The following is a 21457-nucleotide window of genomic DNA, read 5'->3' as shown; positions in this document are numbered from 1 at the left end:
TAGAAGGTAAGGATTTTGTTTATTTTTCAAGCGAAGACCAGTAGATGCTTTCCTTTCCATCGTTAATTGATATGTATAATCAAATAAAGACCATATACCGGTGTCATTTGGGATGCTTATAACTTTATTGTAATATCCTCTGAATTACTTTATATAGAATTCTATGGTGCATCACATTAATGTTTGAATTTATGTTTTAGTTGAAAATATATTTTAATAAATTATTAAACTCATAAAAAATTAATCGCTAAAATATTTATAAAAAACCTTCCAAAACGGGTACATTCTAATTTTGCTAGAAAATGATATGAAATTCATAGGATGCATGTTTCTTTAGAAAGTTCGATTTAGTTAGTTAAAAGTTAAAATCGTATTTATATTTTTGTTTAACTACAAAGACTAAGATGTCGATTTGTTTTCTTTAAATTTATTAATTAAATTGCATTTTCCCTGAAAATTTGAGCAATCTATTTTATAATTAAAATAATTCCTATTTAGTACAACATCTTAGAAAATATACAACTTGACGTTAAATCGTGAAATTTGTTCCTAAACTATTTTTATTACACAAAGTATAAAAAGTTGTTATTTTGTACACATCTTTTCCACCATATTCATGGTTTTAAGAAATAAAATTATAAAAGAAACAGTAATTTATAAAAACAGGAAAAAAAAAACATACATAAAAACAAATATGTGGGAGGACATAAAATAATAAGCGTAAAAAAGTTATAAAAAAAAGTTGTAAAGAAAGTTAGCAAATTTTTTAAATAAAATTTACAAATTTTGATGGTTTATTACATGTTAATATTATTATTAAATAAGTGTTTTAAAAATAATTGAAATAGTTTGGTTGGCTAAATTTTATATTAATCTAAATTTATTGATAAAAATACATATAAAAATAACTAAATATACATAAATCAAGATATTTAACATTTTACCCATGTATATGGGTTCTGTTCATAACTTGAGAGTATTTTATATATTTTTATAGGCTTATGTGTTTGCAAAAGTTAAATTTCATTTTTGCTATTTATATAAACGAACATGTGATTGAGTGTACATTGTACATTATATAATGTACAATTAATCACATATTCGTACATATTTGTAAAAAATCTCAAGTCATTATTTTTTCTTATTGATTTTGTATTAGCTAGCATAACTCTTATTGATAATTGTTTAGATATAGTAAATTACTTGCGTAAAATATCAAATCGTCTTTAGAAACTAATTTTTAAAAGAAACTATTTACACCCATCGCTTGGCTTGGGTAACTATTCACAAATGCTTACGAACTCACCAACTTTCATGTTGACACTCTTTCAAAATTACTTGTATTCTCAGGGTACTAGTAGAGAGGTACTCGCACAGGTTCTAGAAGACGGAGCATAGTAGCTTCAAGTCTTTACCTTACTATTTTACTTTTGTTGTCAATCATATGTGATTCAAATACAATGTAAACACTATATTATTAATATAATGGTTTTTGTTGCTTTGATTACTATTATTCAACTGTTGTGATATTATACATGACGTCATCCACCCTTGAACGTTTCCGCCGTTCCGATTTGGGGTGTGACACTAGAAGAAGAAGGAGAAGTTTTAGAGCGTTGGTTTCGCAAGGAGGTTTCATCATCATCACCTTGTGCATGTTTTGGACCATTGTAAGTATCAAAGATCCAATCTTTATGAGCTCAAATATCTAGATCTAAGTTATAAGCTCCTTTTTGCATGTTTGGGTGGGATTTCTTGCATGGGGTCCATAAAATTGGCAACTTTCTGGATCATTGACGCATTCTCTTCATTATAGTCTTTAGATATGAGTTTTGGTGGAGTTTGGGACTCCAAGTTTGAGTCTAGATCTCATTTTCCACACTTTTGGTCTAATAAGAGTTTGACTCATGCATTGGACATGCATGACTGAAAAGCTTTAATTTTTACCATATTTTGGTCTAGTAAGAGTTTGAGTCTTGAGCTGTCTGTTCAGATCTCATGACCTGAGGTTTAGGACCTACGCATCGTAAGGATGTTAGCCACCCCGTTTGTTTTGTCCGGACTTGGTCACGACGTGACTCAAGGATGGTTCACGATGTGAAGGACTCTAGAATCTTCTCGATGGATTAAGTTGAATTGCTGAGTCGAGACTGGGTCGAGTTGACCACACGACGTGACCATGGTCTGGTCACAACGTGAGAACCTATTGTGGAGTTTGGACCGTACATTTTTGGACCATATTGGGCCTTGGATTGTTGGTTTGGGCCTAGGCTTTGGGCTAAGTTAGGTAAAGGGTAAAAATGTCTTTTACCTTAGTTTGGACATTTAGTGTGGGTCAGATCCAATTATTGATGGAAGATTTTTGTGATTGATAATGCGGGGATTTTTAGCAGGCCAACAACCATAGATTCTTTCTATGAGTTTCGACAATGTGAGGTAAGTTTCCTCATTATGCTTAGCGGGTCGATGACACTAATGCCGACCCATGATCTGTTATGTTAGAGTACTCGTTGTCTGTGTGACATTTGTATATGTATGTGCTTACATGCTTACTGGGTGGGCCTCGATGGTTATTATGTATGCTATTACCTGTTATACTTATATAAATTGTATGTGGGTGGTGCCCGTTATACGAGTTAAAGACGAATCCGTTACACTTATTGGGTGGGGCATGTTATGCGACTTAGGGCCAGGCTCGTTATACTCATTAGGTTGGGACCGTTATACGAGTTAGGGCAGGGCTCGTTATACTCATTGGGTGGGACTCGTTATGCGTTATGTATGTATGATATGTGATATTTTGGGGAACTCAGTAAGCTTAGTGCTTACGGTTTTCTGTTTATGTTTCAGGTACTTTGTTTTTCAAAAGGAAGAGCTCGGGATGATTGTAGGGCACACACCACTCGATTTCACGTTCTGTGATTTACTCAGAGATTGATGATGTTTTTATAAAACTTTGATTACCATGGTTTATTACTATTTTATTAATTTGAAAATGAAAATTTTCGGGACTTATTTTTTGGGATGTTTCCAGTACGTTGGGCGTACTCCAAATTATGTTGGGTGTAATGGGGCCAGGTGTCAACATCTAGTGGCAAGCCTTGGGGAGGAAGGGGGTGCACCAGATCGCGACATGTTTCTTATCCTTGTTAATCTCAAAATTAATTATCTTGTAAAATTCATGCCTTTCGCATACGAGCTTTGTTTTTTATGTTTTTTATATCCATATGTAGCTATCGACAAGATCTACAAATTTCATTTATACTCCATCAGCTAGTTTTCAATTTATTTTTAAAGTTATATTTCAACATGCTTAGACAGTTAAAGTCCGTTAAAAATTCATAACTTTATCATCCGATGTTCGTTTTCGAATGTCTTTATATCGTTGAACTCCTATTAACGAGATCTTCTATTCTTGTTTAGATTGTTTCGGCTAAAAATTGGTCGCTCTAAAATTCGAATTTTGAGTTGTATATTGTTATGCTGAATCTTAGAAAAAACATAACTTCCTCTGATGTAGTCAGATTTAGACGTTCTCTAGATGCACGCCCTCGATTTGACAACTAATACGACTTTTGTTTAGATCAACAAGGCTAAAAATTAATTTATCAAAAAGTTATTTTTTACGATACTCATAGTCATGCCGGTTTAACTGTGAAATTTCGAAGAAGCATGACTTCTTCATACGAAGTTGGATTTAAGTGTCTTTTATATGTACGGAATCGTTGTCACATATACTATAACTTTTGTCAAGATTATTTGTCCTAAATAATCTTCTATCAAAAATTCATTTTTAATGTTTATAATCTCTAAATTGACTGGTCCAAATCTACGGGTGTTATACACACATACACACACACACACACACACACACACTCTCTCTCTCTCTCTCTCACACACACACACACACACAATTTGTAATATATGCATAAAAACTCTATCTCAATTTGTAATATATATGTAAAAACCTATATCGAAATATGTTTAGGTTAGAAGGGATGAGATAGATAGTTTTCTACGTGTAGTGGGTTGAAAAGGATGAAAGTAAGAAGGGAGAAAAACGTTGCTATAGTATTTAGGTGTCATATAGTTTAAGAGGGATAAACTTTGTAACACCGTAAATTTTCAAACCAAAATTTCAATTTAAAACACAATTATCTCATTTCAAAAATCACAAAAGTGTCACAAATATCAAATCATCAAAACACATGTCCAAAAAATGTATATATCACAAATCCAAGATCCTCCCAAAACATAACTCTAACTTTGGTGTGTGTACAATCAAGCCGGCGTCTTCCCGTGATCCTGAGAAGTACCTGAAACACATAACACATAACATAGTAATCAGGATGCTTAGTGAGTTCCCGAAAATACCACACGCACTATGCAATAACCATTCGAGGCTATAACTCAGTAAGATCCTCTCGTCAATGTGTCTCAGTGGACCCTCCGGTCCTAAGTCAATAAGCTCATAATAATAATACTCATCATAAATCGAATATATAGATAATGCAGAATATTAAAATGCACAGGTAAGCACATAAGACATCTCAGTCACACAAGATACCACCCATGGTGAGTATAGTGAGAAGACTCACCTCGTAAGAATCGGGTAACCTCGAACTCGAATCACCGGTCTAGCATCCGCCTAACACATATGATAATTATCCCTAATTAATAACAGCTCTCAACGAAGCTAAATTAATCCTTCCATAAACTCACAGAAGGGTAAAATACTATTTTACCCTTCATGGCCTTAATAATCCACAAATTGACCAAACCCTAAAAGTCAACCAAAAAGTCAATGGCAGAGAGTACACTACGTGTACCAGCTCTCTATGTTGGGCGTACTATGCTGAGGCATCGGCGATGCTCGACCTCTACGTTGTGCGTACTAGGATTACGCCCAACGTACACCCCAGTTTCACTCTCTCTACTCGTTTGGTCTTAATCGGTTAAGACCTTGGCTTATATCACAGATTTGGACTCCCTAATAGCTCTTACTCCATAAAGTCGGTGATTTTAAGCCTCTGTATGGATGATAAGGTCACATACACACAAAACCCTCACTCTCTTAACTCAAAATGCTCATATCTCAATATCTCATGCACGATTTGATTCCAACGTCCAAGTCTTGATTTTTATGACACTACACCACTGAATACACTCAAAGGGGGTTGATCATAGTCTCTGGAGCACAATATCTTATAAAGTCTCCAACTTTTGGTACCAAAACCCTAAAATAGTCTACTATGATGCACAAACTGAAAGAGTGAGAAAGCTTGGAGCATTATACCTCTATATGAAGCTCCCAGCATAGATATGCTCATATCCAAAGGCCTGGACTCTCACTCCTTCTTCTCCAAAGCTTCTTCTACACTCCAAGAACACACAAGATCACTCAAAGGCTCCCGAAAGCACTCACAAACTCTATGAACGAAGGTTAGGGTTTAAGAGTGTTTGTTGTTTGAGAATGGTGGACAGGAATGAGGCCATCATATCCTTTATATAGGGACACACCCTAAATTAAGGTTTTCATTATGGGCCTAGTACTCCCAACGTACCCTCTAGTACGCCCAACGTACTAGGTGGCTTCAACGTCAAAAGCACGCACATGAGTACGCTGAGCGTACACTCGCGTACGCCCCGCGTACTCATTCACCACATTTTCTCAAAAAGGACAAATTGGACAAGTACTCAAAAGACCAAGGGTTACAAGGTATACCAAGACTTGGGATGTTAACAACTTCCTCCGCCCTCAAGATAATTACCATTAGTCTCATCTTGTTAAATGTTATTGAAATGACTGTATTATCCCTATTTTTTTGTATTATGATTTTACTACCATCACCATTGCCAATCACCAATCACCACCATCACCATCACTACCGCCACCAAATCATCACCACCGATTAAAATCCCTAACCTCACTTATCATTTATGTTCTCTTCCCTCACCTCACCGTCATCGTTGGCTAGATTAACTCATCCCACCCTCGAACCCGAAAACGTTATAAAAATACCCCCTCTCCGGAACGGGGGTCTCACTGGGGTTTTGATATTCCTAAAAAACACTGGTATTATGATTATTATCCTTGTTTTCAGACTTTATAAGTCTTCACTTTAGATTAATATGTGTTATCAAATGGATTAGCTGATATTTATTGTCTTATATAACTGTGGACGAGACGACATGCCATTATGATCATATATATATATATATATATATATATATATATATATATATATATATATATATATATATATATATTAATTTAATAGGTTAATAGAAGTCGTCCTTTAATTTCCCTCATATTTCCTCTAAAATACCATTTTTACGGATGAATGTTTCATGTTGAAGAATTTTATTTTGGTATCATAGGTTGTTGTCCATCGGGTTGGTCGTTAAAATGATATATTTGACATGGGTAATGAAACCCTCTTTGTTTGTGTAGCGGACATAATATCATTCATAAGGCTATAAGGTATGGAGAAGTGAGAGAGTGTAGAACATTCGACGTGGCATGGGAATATCCCCACCCTTATGAGGTGTCTTGTGTTTAGTTCAGTTTTACGATGAAAATTAATTATAGTGTGTGAATCCAAAGGTTGGTCCATATTACGCTCCTATGAATCCAAAGATGGGTAAATATATATCCAAAAATGAATCTATATTAGGTTGTATGTTCAAGATATTCATTCAAATTACCATAAACTAGTTGCTTGATCGTCATGCGTTACGGTGAAGCCAATTTATTTTGTAATTTGAATTTTAACGATTGTATTGATAAACGATAGATACCGTTGTATTTATTGGAAGAAAAATATACAAGTTTGGTACCATTGTAAATAAGGATTTTGCAACTTACATTTTCAAAAAAGTATGTTCTTTTCTCAATAAAAAATGAAAAAAATGAAGAGCTCCAAACAGTAAAGGAAACAATTTAGGTTTAAAAAAAAAAGTTTCAGGTTTGGTGGTTATACAAGGTCCGTATTATTGTACATACCAATTTTGCAACATGCATTTACAAACATATAGTTTGCACGATTAAAAAAATTAAAAATTGAAAATAGCAAACGAAACAATTCAGGATAAAAACTATACAAAAAAAGGTTGCAGGGCTATAAATGGCAAAAGAACCAACCATGGTTTTTTTTAGGGTAAAAAATGAAAAAGAAAATAAAAAATTAAAGAGCTTTAAATGGCAAACAAAACAATTCCAGGTAAAAGATGAGAAAATAATTGATATATAGTTAATTAGTATTAGGTGGATCCATATCGATTAATATTAAATTGATCTGTTTTCGTTTTGTTATTTTTCCTCTGGAAATTCTCTTTGCTACCTCTAATCTCTTGCTAGAGGTTTGCCTTTTGTATATTTATTTGCCGGTTCCAAAAAAAGATTAATATTAAATTAAATTAATGCAATATTTTATTTTTAATGTTGAGTTAGTTTGTATTTTAGTAATTAACTTTCCATTGATTTTAATCAGTATTTAAAATTGTTTTTATATCTATTTGAAATTTAAAAATAAAAAGTGAGTAAAAGGAGAGAGATCGATTTCCTGTGCAGAGAAATGAGGGAAAATAACAAGATCGATGGTATTCTTTTTTGCTTACGATTGCATACATAGAGTTGGTTTTTATGACCACATGCTAACCATATCCTAATTAGCACAAAAAAAAATTGTACATGTTTACCAATGATTTTTTAAATATATGGATGTTTATCCAATAAACTTAATTTGGTTCTGTCAAAAAGAAGTTTTTATGTAACATCTTATATTTCAGAACAGTTTAATCATACTACATTTTATTTAATTAAGAACTTATTTGTTTCATCTTTTGGGTGATTGCACAAGTTTTTCTACTAAATTATCATCTTAAAAGATATGTTTAGAGCCAAATGCCAAGACCACGATAGCCAAACCCTAGTTCCCATTCAAAAAAGCAAAAAAGAAAATTAATAAAAATTAAAAATAATAATAATAACTGCGTTGTGCCTAAACAACTAAGACAGGAATTGAAAGAATTCATGAAAGCACACAAATAAATAATTCAACCGACATTTTCCACTCCATCATGTTGCTTCCCAAATTTTCTTAAAGCCAGTGAATATATTGCCTTTCTCTTCATTGCTCACCCTGCAGCCACCACTTTCACTGCCTGCAATGCACACAATACAAAAAGTGTCTCAACTACAGAACATAACATATTATACTGTGTTTGATATGTACTGGACTGTGACTACTATGACTAGTGACAATGACATTACCGTAGAAAGACTATGCCCATTGGACATCAATTCTTCCAATTCCTTCTCCAATTGAGCCTCTCACGGAGTTTCAACCTCACAATTCGTTTTTTCCTTCAATCAAAAATGTGATTTCTCCCTTTGGGGTTGTCGATCCATGAATGCTACTTTAGCTTCCCCTAAAGTACCTCGCCAAAACTAATAAAAGGGTATTATACATTTATAATATTTATTATTCAATAGTTATACAATTTCTAAATTTAAAAAAAAAAATGTTTTTTAATGATAACGGTACAAAAATATTAACCTCTTCATGCATTTTGGTGATCTCTCGTGCCACGACACATCGTCTGCAATTTACAATAAAAAACTTAAGTATCCATAGTTATGTCCAATAATGAGACACTATGATTATATGTTTTTATTCCGAAAATGCCCTTGGTTTACCTAGATTCACCAAAAAGAGAGGAAGTCTCTTCAAGAAACTGTGAAAGCTTGTGTGGAGGAACATACGATAATTATCCCTAATTAATAACGACTCTCAATGAAGCTAAACTAATCCTTCCATAAACTCACAGAATGGTAAAAGACCATTTTGCCCTTCATGGCCTTAATAGTCCACAAATTGACCAAACCCTAAAAGTCAACGGCAGAGAGTACGATGTGTGTACCAGCTCTCTACGTTGGGCGTACTATGTTGTCATGTAGGCATCGGGGATGCTCGACCTCTACACTACACGTACTAGGATTACGCCCAACATACACCCCAATTTCACTATCTCTACTCGTTTGGTCTTAATCGGTTAAGACCTTGGCTTAAATCACAGATTTGGACTCCCTAATAGCTCTTACTCCATAAAGTCAGTGATTTTAAGCCTCTGCATGGCTAATAAAGTCACATACACACAAAACCCTCACTCTCTTAACTCAAAATGCTCATATCTCAATATCTCATGCACGGTTTGATTCCAACGTCCAAGTCTTGATTTTTATGACACTACACCACTGAATACACTCAAAGGGGGTTGATCATAGTCTCTGGAGCTCAATATCTCATAAAGTCTCCAACTTTTGGGACAAAAAACCCTAAAATAGTCTACTATGAGGCACAAATCGAAAGAGTGAGAAAGCTTGAAGCATTATACCTCTATATGAAGCTCCAAACACAGATATGCTCAGATCCAAAGGCCTGGACTCTCACTCCTTCTTCTCCAAAGCTTCTTCTACACTCCAAGAACACACAAGATCACTCAAAGGCTCTCAAAAGCACTCACAAACTGTATGAACGAAGGTTAGGGTTTAAGAAGGTTTGTTGTCTGAGAATGGTGGCCAGGAATGAGGCCATCATATCCTTTATATAGGGACACACCCTAAATTAGGGTTTTCATTATGGGCCTAGTACTCCCAGCGTACCCTCTGGTACGCCTAGTGTACTAGGTGGCTTCAACGTCAAAGGCACACACATGAGTACGCTGAGCGTACACTCGTGTACGCCTCGTATACTCATTCACCACATTTTCTCAAAAAGGACTAACTTAGACAAGTACTCAAAAGACCAAGGGTTACAAGGTATACCAGGACTTGGGATGTTAAAAACTTCCACCGCCCTCAAGATAATTACCATTAGTCTCATATTGTTAAATGTTATTGAAATGACTGTATTATCCCTATTTTTTGTTTTCAAATTTTACTACCATCACCATTGCCAATCACCAATCACCACCATCACCATCACTACCGCCACCAAATCATCACCACCGATTGAAATCCCTAACCTCACTTATTATTTATGTTCTCTTCCCTCACCTCACCACCATCGTTGGCTAGTAAATGTTAAAAACCAATTTGATCAAAGAACAACTACCTCATTCACTAAAATCAACTCATCACACCCTCGAACCCGAAAACGTTGTAAAAATACCCCCTCTCCGGAACGGGGGTCTCACTGGGGTTTTGATATTCCTAAAAAACACTGGTATTATGATTATTATCCTTGTTTTCCGACTTTATAAGTCTTCACTTTAGATTTATATGTGTTATCAAATGGATTAGCTGATATTTATTGTCTTTATATATATATATATATATATATATATATATATATATATATATATATATATATATATATATATATATATATATATATAATTTAATAGGTTAATAGAAATCGTCCTTTAATATCCCTCATATTTCCTCTAAAATACCAGAACCTCTTTCAGTAACATTTTTGCGGATGAATGTTTCATGTTGAAGAATTTTATTTTGGTATCATAGGTTGTTGTCCATCACGTTGGTCATTAAAATGATATATTTGACATGGGTAATGAAACCCTCTTTGTTTGTGTAGTGGACATAATATCATTCATAAGGCCAAGAAGTGGGAGAGTCTAGAACATTTGATGTGGCATGGGGAATACCCCCACCCTTATGAGGTGTCTTGCATTTAGTCCAGTTTTACGATGAAAATTAGATGAAAATTAATTATAGCGTGTGAATTCAAAGGTGAGTCCATATTACCCTCCATATATCATGAGATGAATCCAAAGATGGGTAAATATATATCCAAAAATGAATCCATATTAGTTTGTATGTTCAAGATATTCATTCAAATTACTATAAACTAGTTGCTTGATCGTCATGCGTTACGGTGAAAATTCATTTTATAAGTTGAATTTTAACGATAGGTACGATTGTATATGTTGGAAGAAAAATATACAAGTTTGGTACCATTGTAAATACGGATTTTGCAACTTACATTTTAAAAAAAGTATGTTTTTTTCTCAATAAAAAATGAAAAAAATGAAGGACTACAGCAAATGAAATAATTCAGGTTTAAAAAAAAAAATAGTTTAAGGTTTGGTGGTTATACAAGGTCGGTATTATTGTACATACCAATTTTGCAACATGCATTTACAAAATATAGTTTGCACGATTGAAAAAAAAAAAAATTAAAAATAGCAAACGAAACAATTCAGGATAAAAACTATACAAAAAAAGGTTGCAGTGCTATAAAGGGCAAAAGAACCAACCATGGTTTTTTTCAGGGTAAAAAATGAAAAAGAAAATAAAAAATTAAAGAGCTTTAAATGGCAAACAAAACAATTCTAGGTAAAAGATGAGAAAATAATTGATATATAGTTAATTAGTATTTGGTGGATTCTTATCGATTAATATTAAATTAAATTAATGCAATATTTTATTTTTAATGTTGAGTTAGTTTGTATTTTAGTAATTAACTTTCCATTTATTTTAATCAGTATTTAAAATTGTTTTTATATCTATTTGAAAATTAAAAATAAAAAGTGAGTAAAAGGAGAGAGATGAAAATAACAAGATCAATGGTATTCGCTTATGCTTACGTTTGCATACATAGAGTTGGTTTTTATGACCACATGCTAACCATAACCTAATTAGCACAAAAAAATTGTACATGTTTACCAATGATTTTTTAAATATATGGATGTTTATCCAATAAACTTAATTTGGTTCTGTCAAAAAGAAATTTTTATGTAACATCTTATATTTTAGAATTGTTTAATCATACTACATTTTATTTAATTAAGAATTTATTGGTTTCATCTTTTGGGTGATTGCACAAGTATTTCTACTAAATTATTAATGTTTAGAGCGAAATGCCAAGACTACGATAGCCAAACCCTAGCTTCCATTCAAAAAAGCAAAAAAGAAAATTAATAAAAATTAAAAAAATTAATAACAGCGTTGTGCCTAAACAACTAAGATAGAGGAATTGAAAGAATTCATGAAAGCCCAAAAATAAATAATTCAACCGACATTTTCCACTCCATCATGTTGCTTCCCAAATTTTCTTAAAGCCAGTGAATATATTGCCTTTCTCTTCATTGCTGACCCTGCAGCCACCACTTTCACTGCCTGCAATGCACACAATACAAAAAGTGTCACAACGACAGAACAGAACATAACACATTATACTGTGTTTGACATGTACTGGACTGTGACTAGTGACAATGACATTACCGTAGAAAGACTATGCCCATTGGACATCAATTCTTCCAATTCCTTCTCCAACTGAGCCTCTGACGGAGTTTCAACCTCACAATTCATTTTTCCTTCAATCAAAAAAGTGATTTCTCCCTTTGGTTGTCGATCCATGAATGCTACTTTAGCTTCCCCTATAGTACCTCGCCAAAACTAATAAAAGGGTATTATACATTTATAATATTTATTATTCAATAGTCATACAATTTCTAAATTTAAAAAAAAAAAAAAAAAAAAACGTTTTTTAATGATAACGGTACAAAAATATTAACCTCTTCATGCATTTTGGTGATCTCTCGTGCCATGACACATCGTCTGCAATTTACAATAAAAAACTTAAGTATCCATAGTTATGTCCAATAATGAGACACTATGATTATATGTTTTTATTCCGAAAATGCCCTTGGTTTACCTAGATTCACCAAAAAGAGAGGAAGTCTCTTCAAGAAACTGTGAAAGCTTGTGTGGAGGAACATAGAATATCTGTGTGGCTGAGTCTTTTGAAGAAACCGTGAGCCTTTCCCTTCTTGGGCCCGCATTTTTGGGAAGAAACCCAACTACATGAATAATATCACATATTATTAACATCGCACAAAAAGTTTGTAAAAAAAAACGCATTTTATGTCATTTTGGGAAGTGAATTACCGAATGTGAATTCGATAGTGGATAAACCCGAGGCTGAAAGAGCAGTTACAAAAGCACAAGGCCCTGGAATTGGTATGACTGAGATATTCGCTTTCACGCATAACTTTGCCTATATTGATATCTTGTGAATTAAAATGCTAAATGCAATTTAAAATTATAACATTTTTTTAGAAATAAGAAACCTAATTTGAACAAGAACAAGAGAAGAAGATTCGTACCAGTTCAGAGCCAGGGTCGCTGATGCCTGGTGTCCCGGCATCGCTAATGAGTGCTACAATCTCACCGTCAATTAATCTTTTTAATATGGATTGCTCTCGTTGGGTTTCATTGAATTTATGATAGCTCAGCTATAAAACTAAATCATGAAATTAGAAATGAGATGAAATGGGGAAAAAAGAAAGATTAGATTCATGATGCAAAAGATGAACTTACAAGGGGGGTTTTGATGCTATAATGTTGAAGCAACTTGCCGGAATGCCTCGTATCCTCTGCAAGTATCACATCGGCTGATCTTAAAACGCGCAGAGCTCTGTGTTTATGAATTAAAGTTAGAGATTTAATAAATGAATCAGTACAACGTAATATCTGTTACTACCTCAAGGTGATATCTTCAAGATTTCCGATTGGAGTTCCTACTAGGTATAATCCGGACTTCAAAGTGGCCTACAACAGGAAATACGCACTTATCAATCACTCCTTCCGTATTAGGGTTTTATACAACGATGGATTCGATAGGGTTTAATAAAACCTGTGAAAAAATTAGCTTACCTGCTTTGATGAGGGTTCTTGAAGGGGGAGCTGAGTGGGGTCGACGGTGGAAGCGGGGTGTGAGTCAGAAGAAAGAAAGAGGGCGAACCGACGACGGTAATGAAGGGTTGAAGGCGGAGCCACCTTGACGGCTATCGTAGAAAGTGTTTGATGAGTGATAGACCACCATGAAGACGGCGTCGATGAAGTGGCCCCCAACATCGCCGGGAAACGAGAAATTGTCATCCTCAACATTGCTCACGTTCTCATCAGGTACTCGCAGAGTTGCAGTAGGAGTTTGTTGGCCTCTTGGAGGTCAAAGTGTATAATTCAAGGTCACAAGCTACTTCATCCGAACTTTGGTGAGTTATTTGTAAATTGAATGTACAAAAAAAAATTAAATATTATTTTGGAAATTTAATTTAACTAAAAAAATAAAAAAAATGCGTCTCACGGTCTCACAAAATATAGGTGGTCTTAAATGAATATAACCCTATATATATATATATATATATATATATATATATATATATATATATATATATATATATATATATATATATATATATATATGAGTTAAGACAGTGTTTTGGTAAAGTTTGACGGTTGGCACAAACTTTGGAACCATGACGTACCATGACGAGTTTTTTAGAACATTGGTATAATTAGACTTCTTACTATATCCAATCAAGAACATTTTGACATTTTTATATTTGTTAAATTATGTAAATGTAAAATATTCTATAAATTTTGAAAAAGTTTTAATCAGTGTTTGTCTTTTGTCTAGGTGGAGGCTAGTAGGGATGAACATAAGCAAGGTTGAATCGTTTTTGGAGTAACACCGAACCGAACTTACGTATATTGGTTCTAAAACCCAACAGATAGCAAATACACACACATTAAACATATAGAATCAGACCAAGGTAATTTGGTCTAACGGTAAGGAGTGTCTCTCTCACATTAGAGGTTATGAGTTCAAGTCTCACTAGGAGACATGCTGTTTTCAGGATTAGATTAGGAGTAGGATAGTGTGTTGTAACAACCCAAAAACCGTTTTCTTTTTCATTTTAAAATAGGAAATTACAGTCATAAACTATTCCCAAAATCCATTACATAATAAACATGTCCAATTATCAAAGGAACAATATCAGTAAGTGCGGAATATAGTGGAGAGTGAATGTTGCGCCATCAAGCCGGGCCTTTCCCTTTAGTATCGGAAGTACATGAAACGACAATACAAACTATAGCCAAAAGCCTAGTGAGTTCCCCAAATACCACATAACATACAATTGTAGAATACCACACAACATACGTATGATTGCTATGGGCTACCTCGTGGTCTTTTCCCTGGAATGCCATGGGCTACCCCCATGGTCTTCTATACAAGTGTCACGGGCTACCCCCGAGGTCTTTCAGACAAGCAAACACATAGACAACTATCATTCCATATGTCAAGTAATGGGCTGACATTGGTGCCTTTGACCCATTGATATAGTGAGAAGACTCACCTCAATCTATTGATAAATACTAACTACTCGGTTACTGGTCCATCAATCTTACACTAAATACACAAATTACCCTAATCAGATTTAGGGTACAATCCCAAATCATGGGCCGAAACGTGAAGTCCAACTCATAAAATAATGGCCTAAATACTTTTCCCTTTAATGGTGTAACTATTCCTGATCCAAAAGCAATAACGGGTCTCAAGGCCCAAAAGGCCCAATAATGTCACTTAGGGCCCATTAGCAAGTTCAAAGGTCCACTTACTCTAAACAAATTGAGGCCCAAAACAAAAAAGGGCCCAATTGACTCAAAAGCCCAACACAAGCCTAAAGGCTCACTGGAAGTGTACGCGCGGTGTAATCCCTGTACGCGCAGTGTACTAGCCCACCATGCAGTATGAACTGCATACACCTTGGTATGCTAAGCGTACTAATCAGCCTACTACATTCAACCATTTTGTGCTTAACCCATGAAGATACTCAATCCCAATACTAGATCTCGATTACTAAAAAGGTCTCAGGGCATTAAGTTGGCAACTTTATGCTTTATCATGACTTATGGGAGTACAACATCCATTTTTGTTCATCAAAACTCACTTAAAGATCCTAGACTCATGCATGGTTTCATATCTATCAACAAGTTGACATTTTTATGCTTCTAGCAGGCCAAAGGGACTAAGATCTAGCATTTCTAACCTCCGGAGTTGCCAAACTCACAAAAGAGGATCTATGGACCAAAAATGAGCTTATAACCAAACCCTAACTCAACATAACAAAAGGATCAACAAGGTATGAGCTTTTTACCTCTAAAACCTTCCCAAGATGATGTAGATTCAGGATCTTGAAGTTTAATCACGTCAAAGGTTTGCTCACCAGCTTCTTCTTCTTGAAAAAAACACCAAAAAGCGCTAGTAAGGATGGTGTGTAACGCCCCTCTCTGCAACCTATTTAAATAATATTTAAGAAAATCATTTGTTAAAGTTTCCTAAAAATTAAGAGCTTATGTTTTGCGAAAAATGCGTTAGTGCCAAAATTGTAGTGAATTAGGAGCATTTGTTTTGGCATGCAGAATTGTAAGAACACAAAGAACATAGTGATTTGGATGCTAAAAGATGTATTCGATCATCATGAGGAGATTACAAAAATGAACTAGATCGACTTTATGTAACTAACTCACTCAAAACTCTTCAAGCACACTCTACAAGTTGTATGCAAACAACTATATATAAAGGTACTAACATGTCTCTCTCTCTCTCTCTCTCACACACACACACATACACACTTACTCTCATGTCCCAAGGCATCAATACCACAAGTAAGTGGGTCTTCACAAGTCAATCCATTACAAAGTCACTCCATGTATAACTTTGCACCCTAACATTCTCCCCCTTAAAGTTAGGAATGGAAGACTCAGATTTAATCTTCCAAAATGAGCAACTTCACGAACGAAACCTCGAGCGTGACAAATGTAGAAAGGAACATCAAATCTTCAATTCTCCAATGACTTTCCAATCCAAATTCTAGAGTGTAACACCTTACAATTCGAGCATCAAAAGGTAAGTTGGAGTATCTAAATCTCCACAATCAATTACCCACATTTGAGAATAAAAGCACACTCCAAAAATCTTTATTAAATCCAAACCCATCATGAACCAGGAAAACCCAAATCACTTCAAAATTTCAAATCGAATCACTTCATACACTTCTCTTTCTCAAGGTCACACCGGTCTTCAAATCCGCATAATATGAACAATTCACAACTTTTGAAATCTCATATTTAAATCTCTCCCCATTTTTATATTAAAAATGATTATAAAACCGAAAAAGAATTAGAAAGCGCTAAATTCAGAATTTTCCATACAAAACTCCCCCTTGACACATGACATAATTGTTTTGCATAAATCTAGAAAATCCAAAAGATAAAACTGCAACATTGGTCCTTGTGATATTCAAAAAACTTTGGACAGGGTCCAAAAAGTTTCCAACTTGCATGGAAAGTCCAAAATCAAAACATTTATTTGATTTTGGTCCAAAAAAACTTGAAAAGATGATTATGCCCTTTTATTTTTTTATTTTTTTATTTTTTTGTATTTTTTATAATTATCCTAGTACTATTTAAATTAAGAAATAAAGAAAAAAGAAAAAAAATTATCCCCCACCCTACCTACGAATCTCTCTCTCTGGATGCAAATAGTACAATCACTATCTTCATCTTCTTTATCCATCCTCCCAAAAACCTTAAATCCCATAATCAAACCCATTTCTTATCCTTAATCCTTAATGTTTCTTAATTTTGATGGAGATAGATTGAAACATGAGTACACGCTGAAAATAATTTCATCAGAGAAATAAATCTCTCCAATTTAAGATCTATCCAATTTCTAAACATATCGAACAATGCATTTAGTGGTGAGTTGGAATAGAATTACGCAAACCTACAAGATTTGGAGGTCCTTGATGCATATAACAACAATATGTAGTTTCCACTGCCTACGAGAATCACTAAGATTTCTGATTATGCTCTGAATACTAATCGTTTGCCGTTTGTTCTTATTCTTAAATCTGGAAGTAACGAGAGTTATTGAGAGATTGTAGTCGAGTCCATAACTCAAGGGGCAAGTTCTCGTTTTACTGTTGATGAATCCCAATTCAAATATGACCCTATTAATTCGGGTCAAAACGAGGTGAAAGAAAAAAGAAAAAGGAGATCAATCTAGATCTGGCGGCATTGTTGACATAGTAAAAAATGTGAGAAAAGTAATGGAAAAAATTAGGGTTATAACAAACATTGATGAAAATGAAGCCTTCACATTTGCAAAAGAAGTGGTTGCACCTTACGACATTATTGCACAAACTAAGCATATAGGTAAGCTTCCGGTAGTATAAGTTATCCCATATTGTAATTTGTAAGTAAAACTGAAGATTTACTTTCAATTTTTGTCCTAATCATAAAGAAATTTGATGTGAATGGTTGACCACCACTATCAACACCTCCGACAATAGATTTTATTGGCCTCCAATGCAACAACGTAACCAGACCACCACCAACAGTGACAACGCAGCCACCGCCATCGATCCGTACCATAAATAGCAACAACAAGGTCCCTTCCTACTTGCCTCACATCCTTCCTACCTCTATGTTAATCCTATTGATGAGATTGTTTCCAATCGATGTGGGTGCTTTGCGTTAGAATGTGAATGTGTGTGTCTGTGTGTTTGGGTTTCAATTTCTTTATATGACTTGATTTTGGCTTTAGTTCATCAATTTGGGGATATCCTAAGAAGATGAAGTCTATGAGATTTGAGAAGACGAAGTCCATGAGTGTGTGTGAGAGAGAGAGAGAGAGAGAGAGAGAGAGAGAGAAAGAGAGACGGATAAATAAAGATAGAGAACGATATGTGGGGTAGGGGGAATTTTTTTTTCTTTTATCTATATTTTATATTAAAATAGTATTAGAATAATTATAAAAATACAAAATAGAAAATTAAAGGGCATAATCGTATTTTCAAGTTTTTTTGGACCAAAATCACATAAATGTTTTGATTTTGGATCTTCCATGCAAGTTGGAAACTTTTTGGACCCTATCCAAAGTTTTTTGAATACAACAGGGACCAATCTTGCAGTTTTGTCAATCCAAAAATATCACAATTTTCGAATTCGATACTTCTTGGACCGCCTTTGACTTGAAATTCGAAAAACCAGGTAGCTACTGTCAATTTCAAAAATATGTAGGGACTTGTTGCACCAAACAGTTTCAAATGTGAAACTTTACTCCAAATGTGAAACTGAGCATAAAGTGTCAATTCGCATTAACTGCAGGGGACCAGATTCAAAATATATTCCCATTTCACAAAATTTTACCCTAATATCGAAACAGGGTAATTTCTGCCAACTTGCTTAAACTACAGGGATTCAAAATAAAAAATCTACATTCTCCACAAGTTATGACCCCATTTCGAAAGTGGAAGATTTTGACAGTTCATTAAAATTATGAGGATTCAAAGCAAACATTTTCCTTTCTTCCCCAAATTGATCACAAAATGAGAACAATGATCATTACACGTCGAAATCGTTATCCATAGGTCGAGCAACTTCTTGACCACATGTAGAAATTGTGTTCGGCTTCACACCAATTGACCCAAAACGATGCTTGTTCGACCATCAACCCTAAAACTAAAACGATTTGCCAGATGCAAATAAAATTCAGACTTAACTATCACATATCGGAATAGCAGTCACATATTGAATGACTCCAAGCATACACATCGAACTCCAAGCATACATATCGAACTTCCAAGCATACACATCGAATTACAAGTGTACACATCGAATTCCAAGAAATACAATTTTCGAATTTTCATTACTCAAAAAACACGTTTGATGCGAACAACCAAAACCAGTCGATATATGTTCAACTCCAAGAATCAACTCTAAATCGAATTTCTCAATTCATTCACATATGCGAACCAAACACCAACTTCAATCTAATTTGACCCTACATATCAAAATCGACTCCTCTCGACTCCAGGACTCCATCAGTCAAAATCGATATTGACAACAAGGCATTTGATTTCCAAATCAATTTCAATATGCAAACAAGAACTCTAGTAACAGTTTTCGACACCAAGAACACTAACCCTAATCAATTTCGAAATAAGATTCCAATCAAATACTATTTCGACACCAAACAACACTTGTTTGACTTCTATTAGCCTATTTCAACCTTCCATCCATTGAATCGACTTTTGAGAATCTGATTTTGACTTTCATGTTTGACTTTTCGATTTTGATAGTCAACAAACACAAAAATCACAATTCTCACATAGATTTTCAAATCAAACATAGATTATTCAGTTGTTCTTGATCAAGTTATTCAAAACCAATGTGTCAATTGACAATTCTCAATTTCAACTTGATCATAATCGAATCATAATTAAACACATCATATGCAATCGATTAACAAAACGAAAACAGGAAGCAAGAACAAATTGATTGATTAGCTAGAAAGAATATCGCAATTAAGCAATAAAACTATATAAGAAAAATTATGTGAATGTGAAGTAAGAATGAGTTACAATAAGATAAAACTGATTGTTAATGAGGTTCGAAATCTCACGATTCAATGAATTAAGGACTTTTAAGGTTTAGGCTCAAACATGATGAACAATATCGGATAATAGGTATGGATCAAAATGAATTATGGGCTCAAAATAATTATGAACATTAACTGATTCAAAATGTGGGCTCAATATGTACGGTAACATTACTTGATTTTGGGCTAGATTTTGATTCCAATGAACAATTGCAGTCAAGAATTGAATCAAACATAAGAAAATAGGATCGGATTGGGCTTGAACAATGAAAAAGTTTATTGGATCATAACAATTGGGTTTTGGAAAAAAAAATTGATCCAATGAGTCACAATGATAAAAAAAATTCAATAACGTAAGCACGATTCAAAGTGATTTTGATAGATTTAAGAGAGATCATCGAGTGACTCACCATAATTGTTCAATTTGTGTTGAATGTAGGCAAATCGAGAATCGTTTCTTCAAAAATCATTTTGATCTTCGAAGAAACTCTTTAATACCAAATGTAATGAATTATGAGCATTTGATTTGGTATACAAAATTGTAAGAACACAAAGAACACAATGATTTGGGTGCTAAAAGATGTATTCGATCATCATGAGGAGATTACAAAAATGAACTAGATCTAGTCTACATAATTAAATCACTCAAAACTCTCTACGAACTACATCTCTCAAGCACACTCTACAAGTGGTATATAACCCACTATATGTAGAGGTACTAACATGTCTCTCTCTATCTCTCTCTTTCTCTCTCACTTTCATGTCACAAGGTATCAATCCCATATGCAAGTGGGTCTTCACAAGTCAATCTATTACAAAGTCACTCCATGTATAACTTTGCACCCTAAAAAATAGTAAGTTTAATTAAGTTTGAAGACTATCAAGGTTGTTAACAATCAACATATCAAAAAGGATTAAAGCTCACCACATATTCTATGATTCTATGGCCTTCTAAAAGTCCAAGCTAATCCCTAACCGAAGCATTCATGAAATATCATTTTTTGGGAAATTGGTTTGATATTAAAAGCAAAATACTAATGTTTTTGGAAATTGGTTTATGCATCATATTTGTGTATATCATGTGACCGTGAGATCCCGGGTACTCGATATTTTAACTATTTGTCATGTCGTCGTTTGTGAGTAGATTTTTAGATAATACTCACGTGCACATCTGAGCTAGCTACCCCCTTGTGTGG

The 21457-nt window shown here is 34.2% G+C and overlaps 1 protein-coding gene across 1 annotated transcript; it reads right to left on the bottom strand.

The window, feature by feature from the left end:
- Positions 1-11901: 11901 nt before the first annotated feature.
- LOC145012122 (Tetrapyrrole (Corrin/Porphyrin) Methylase) lies at positions 11902-14002 on the bottom strand. The gene is made up of 9 exons (XM_078970935.1): positions 13685-14002; positions 13512-13579; positions 13349-13445; positions 13135-13263; positions 12917-13025; positions 12684-12828; positions 12544-12586; positions 12251-12424; positions 11902-12145 (listed from the first exon to the last, which is right to left on the bottom strand). The coding sequence occupies exons 1-9, from the start codon at positions 13916-13918 to the stop codon at positions 12038-12040; spliced, it is 1107 nt and encodes a 368-aa protein (XP_078827061.1). The 5' UTR covers positions 13919-14002; the 3' UTR covers positions 11902-12037.
- Between the last annotated feature and the right edge of the window lie 7455 nt (positions 14003-21457).

The sequence above is a fragment of the Lactuca saligna genome, chromosome 1, assembly GCF_052625555.1.
Source record: "Lactuca saligna cultivar CGN05327 chromosome 1, ASM5262555v1, whole genome shotgun sequence".
Classification (NCBI taxonomy): domain Eukaryota; kingdom Viridiplantae; phylum Streptophyta; class Magnoliopsida; order Asterales; family Asteraceae; genus Lactuca; species Lactuca saligna.
The sequence above is the reverse complement of the archived record's forward strand: the minus strand, read 5'-3'. Positions and strand labels throughout refer to the sequence as shown.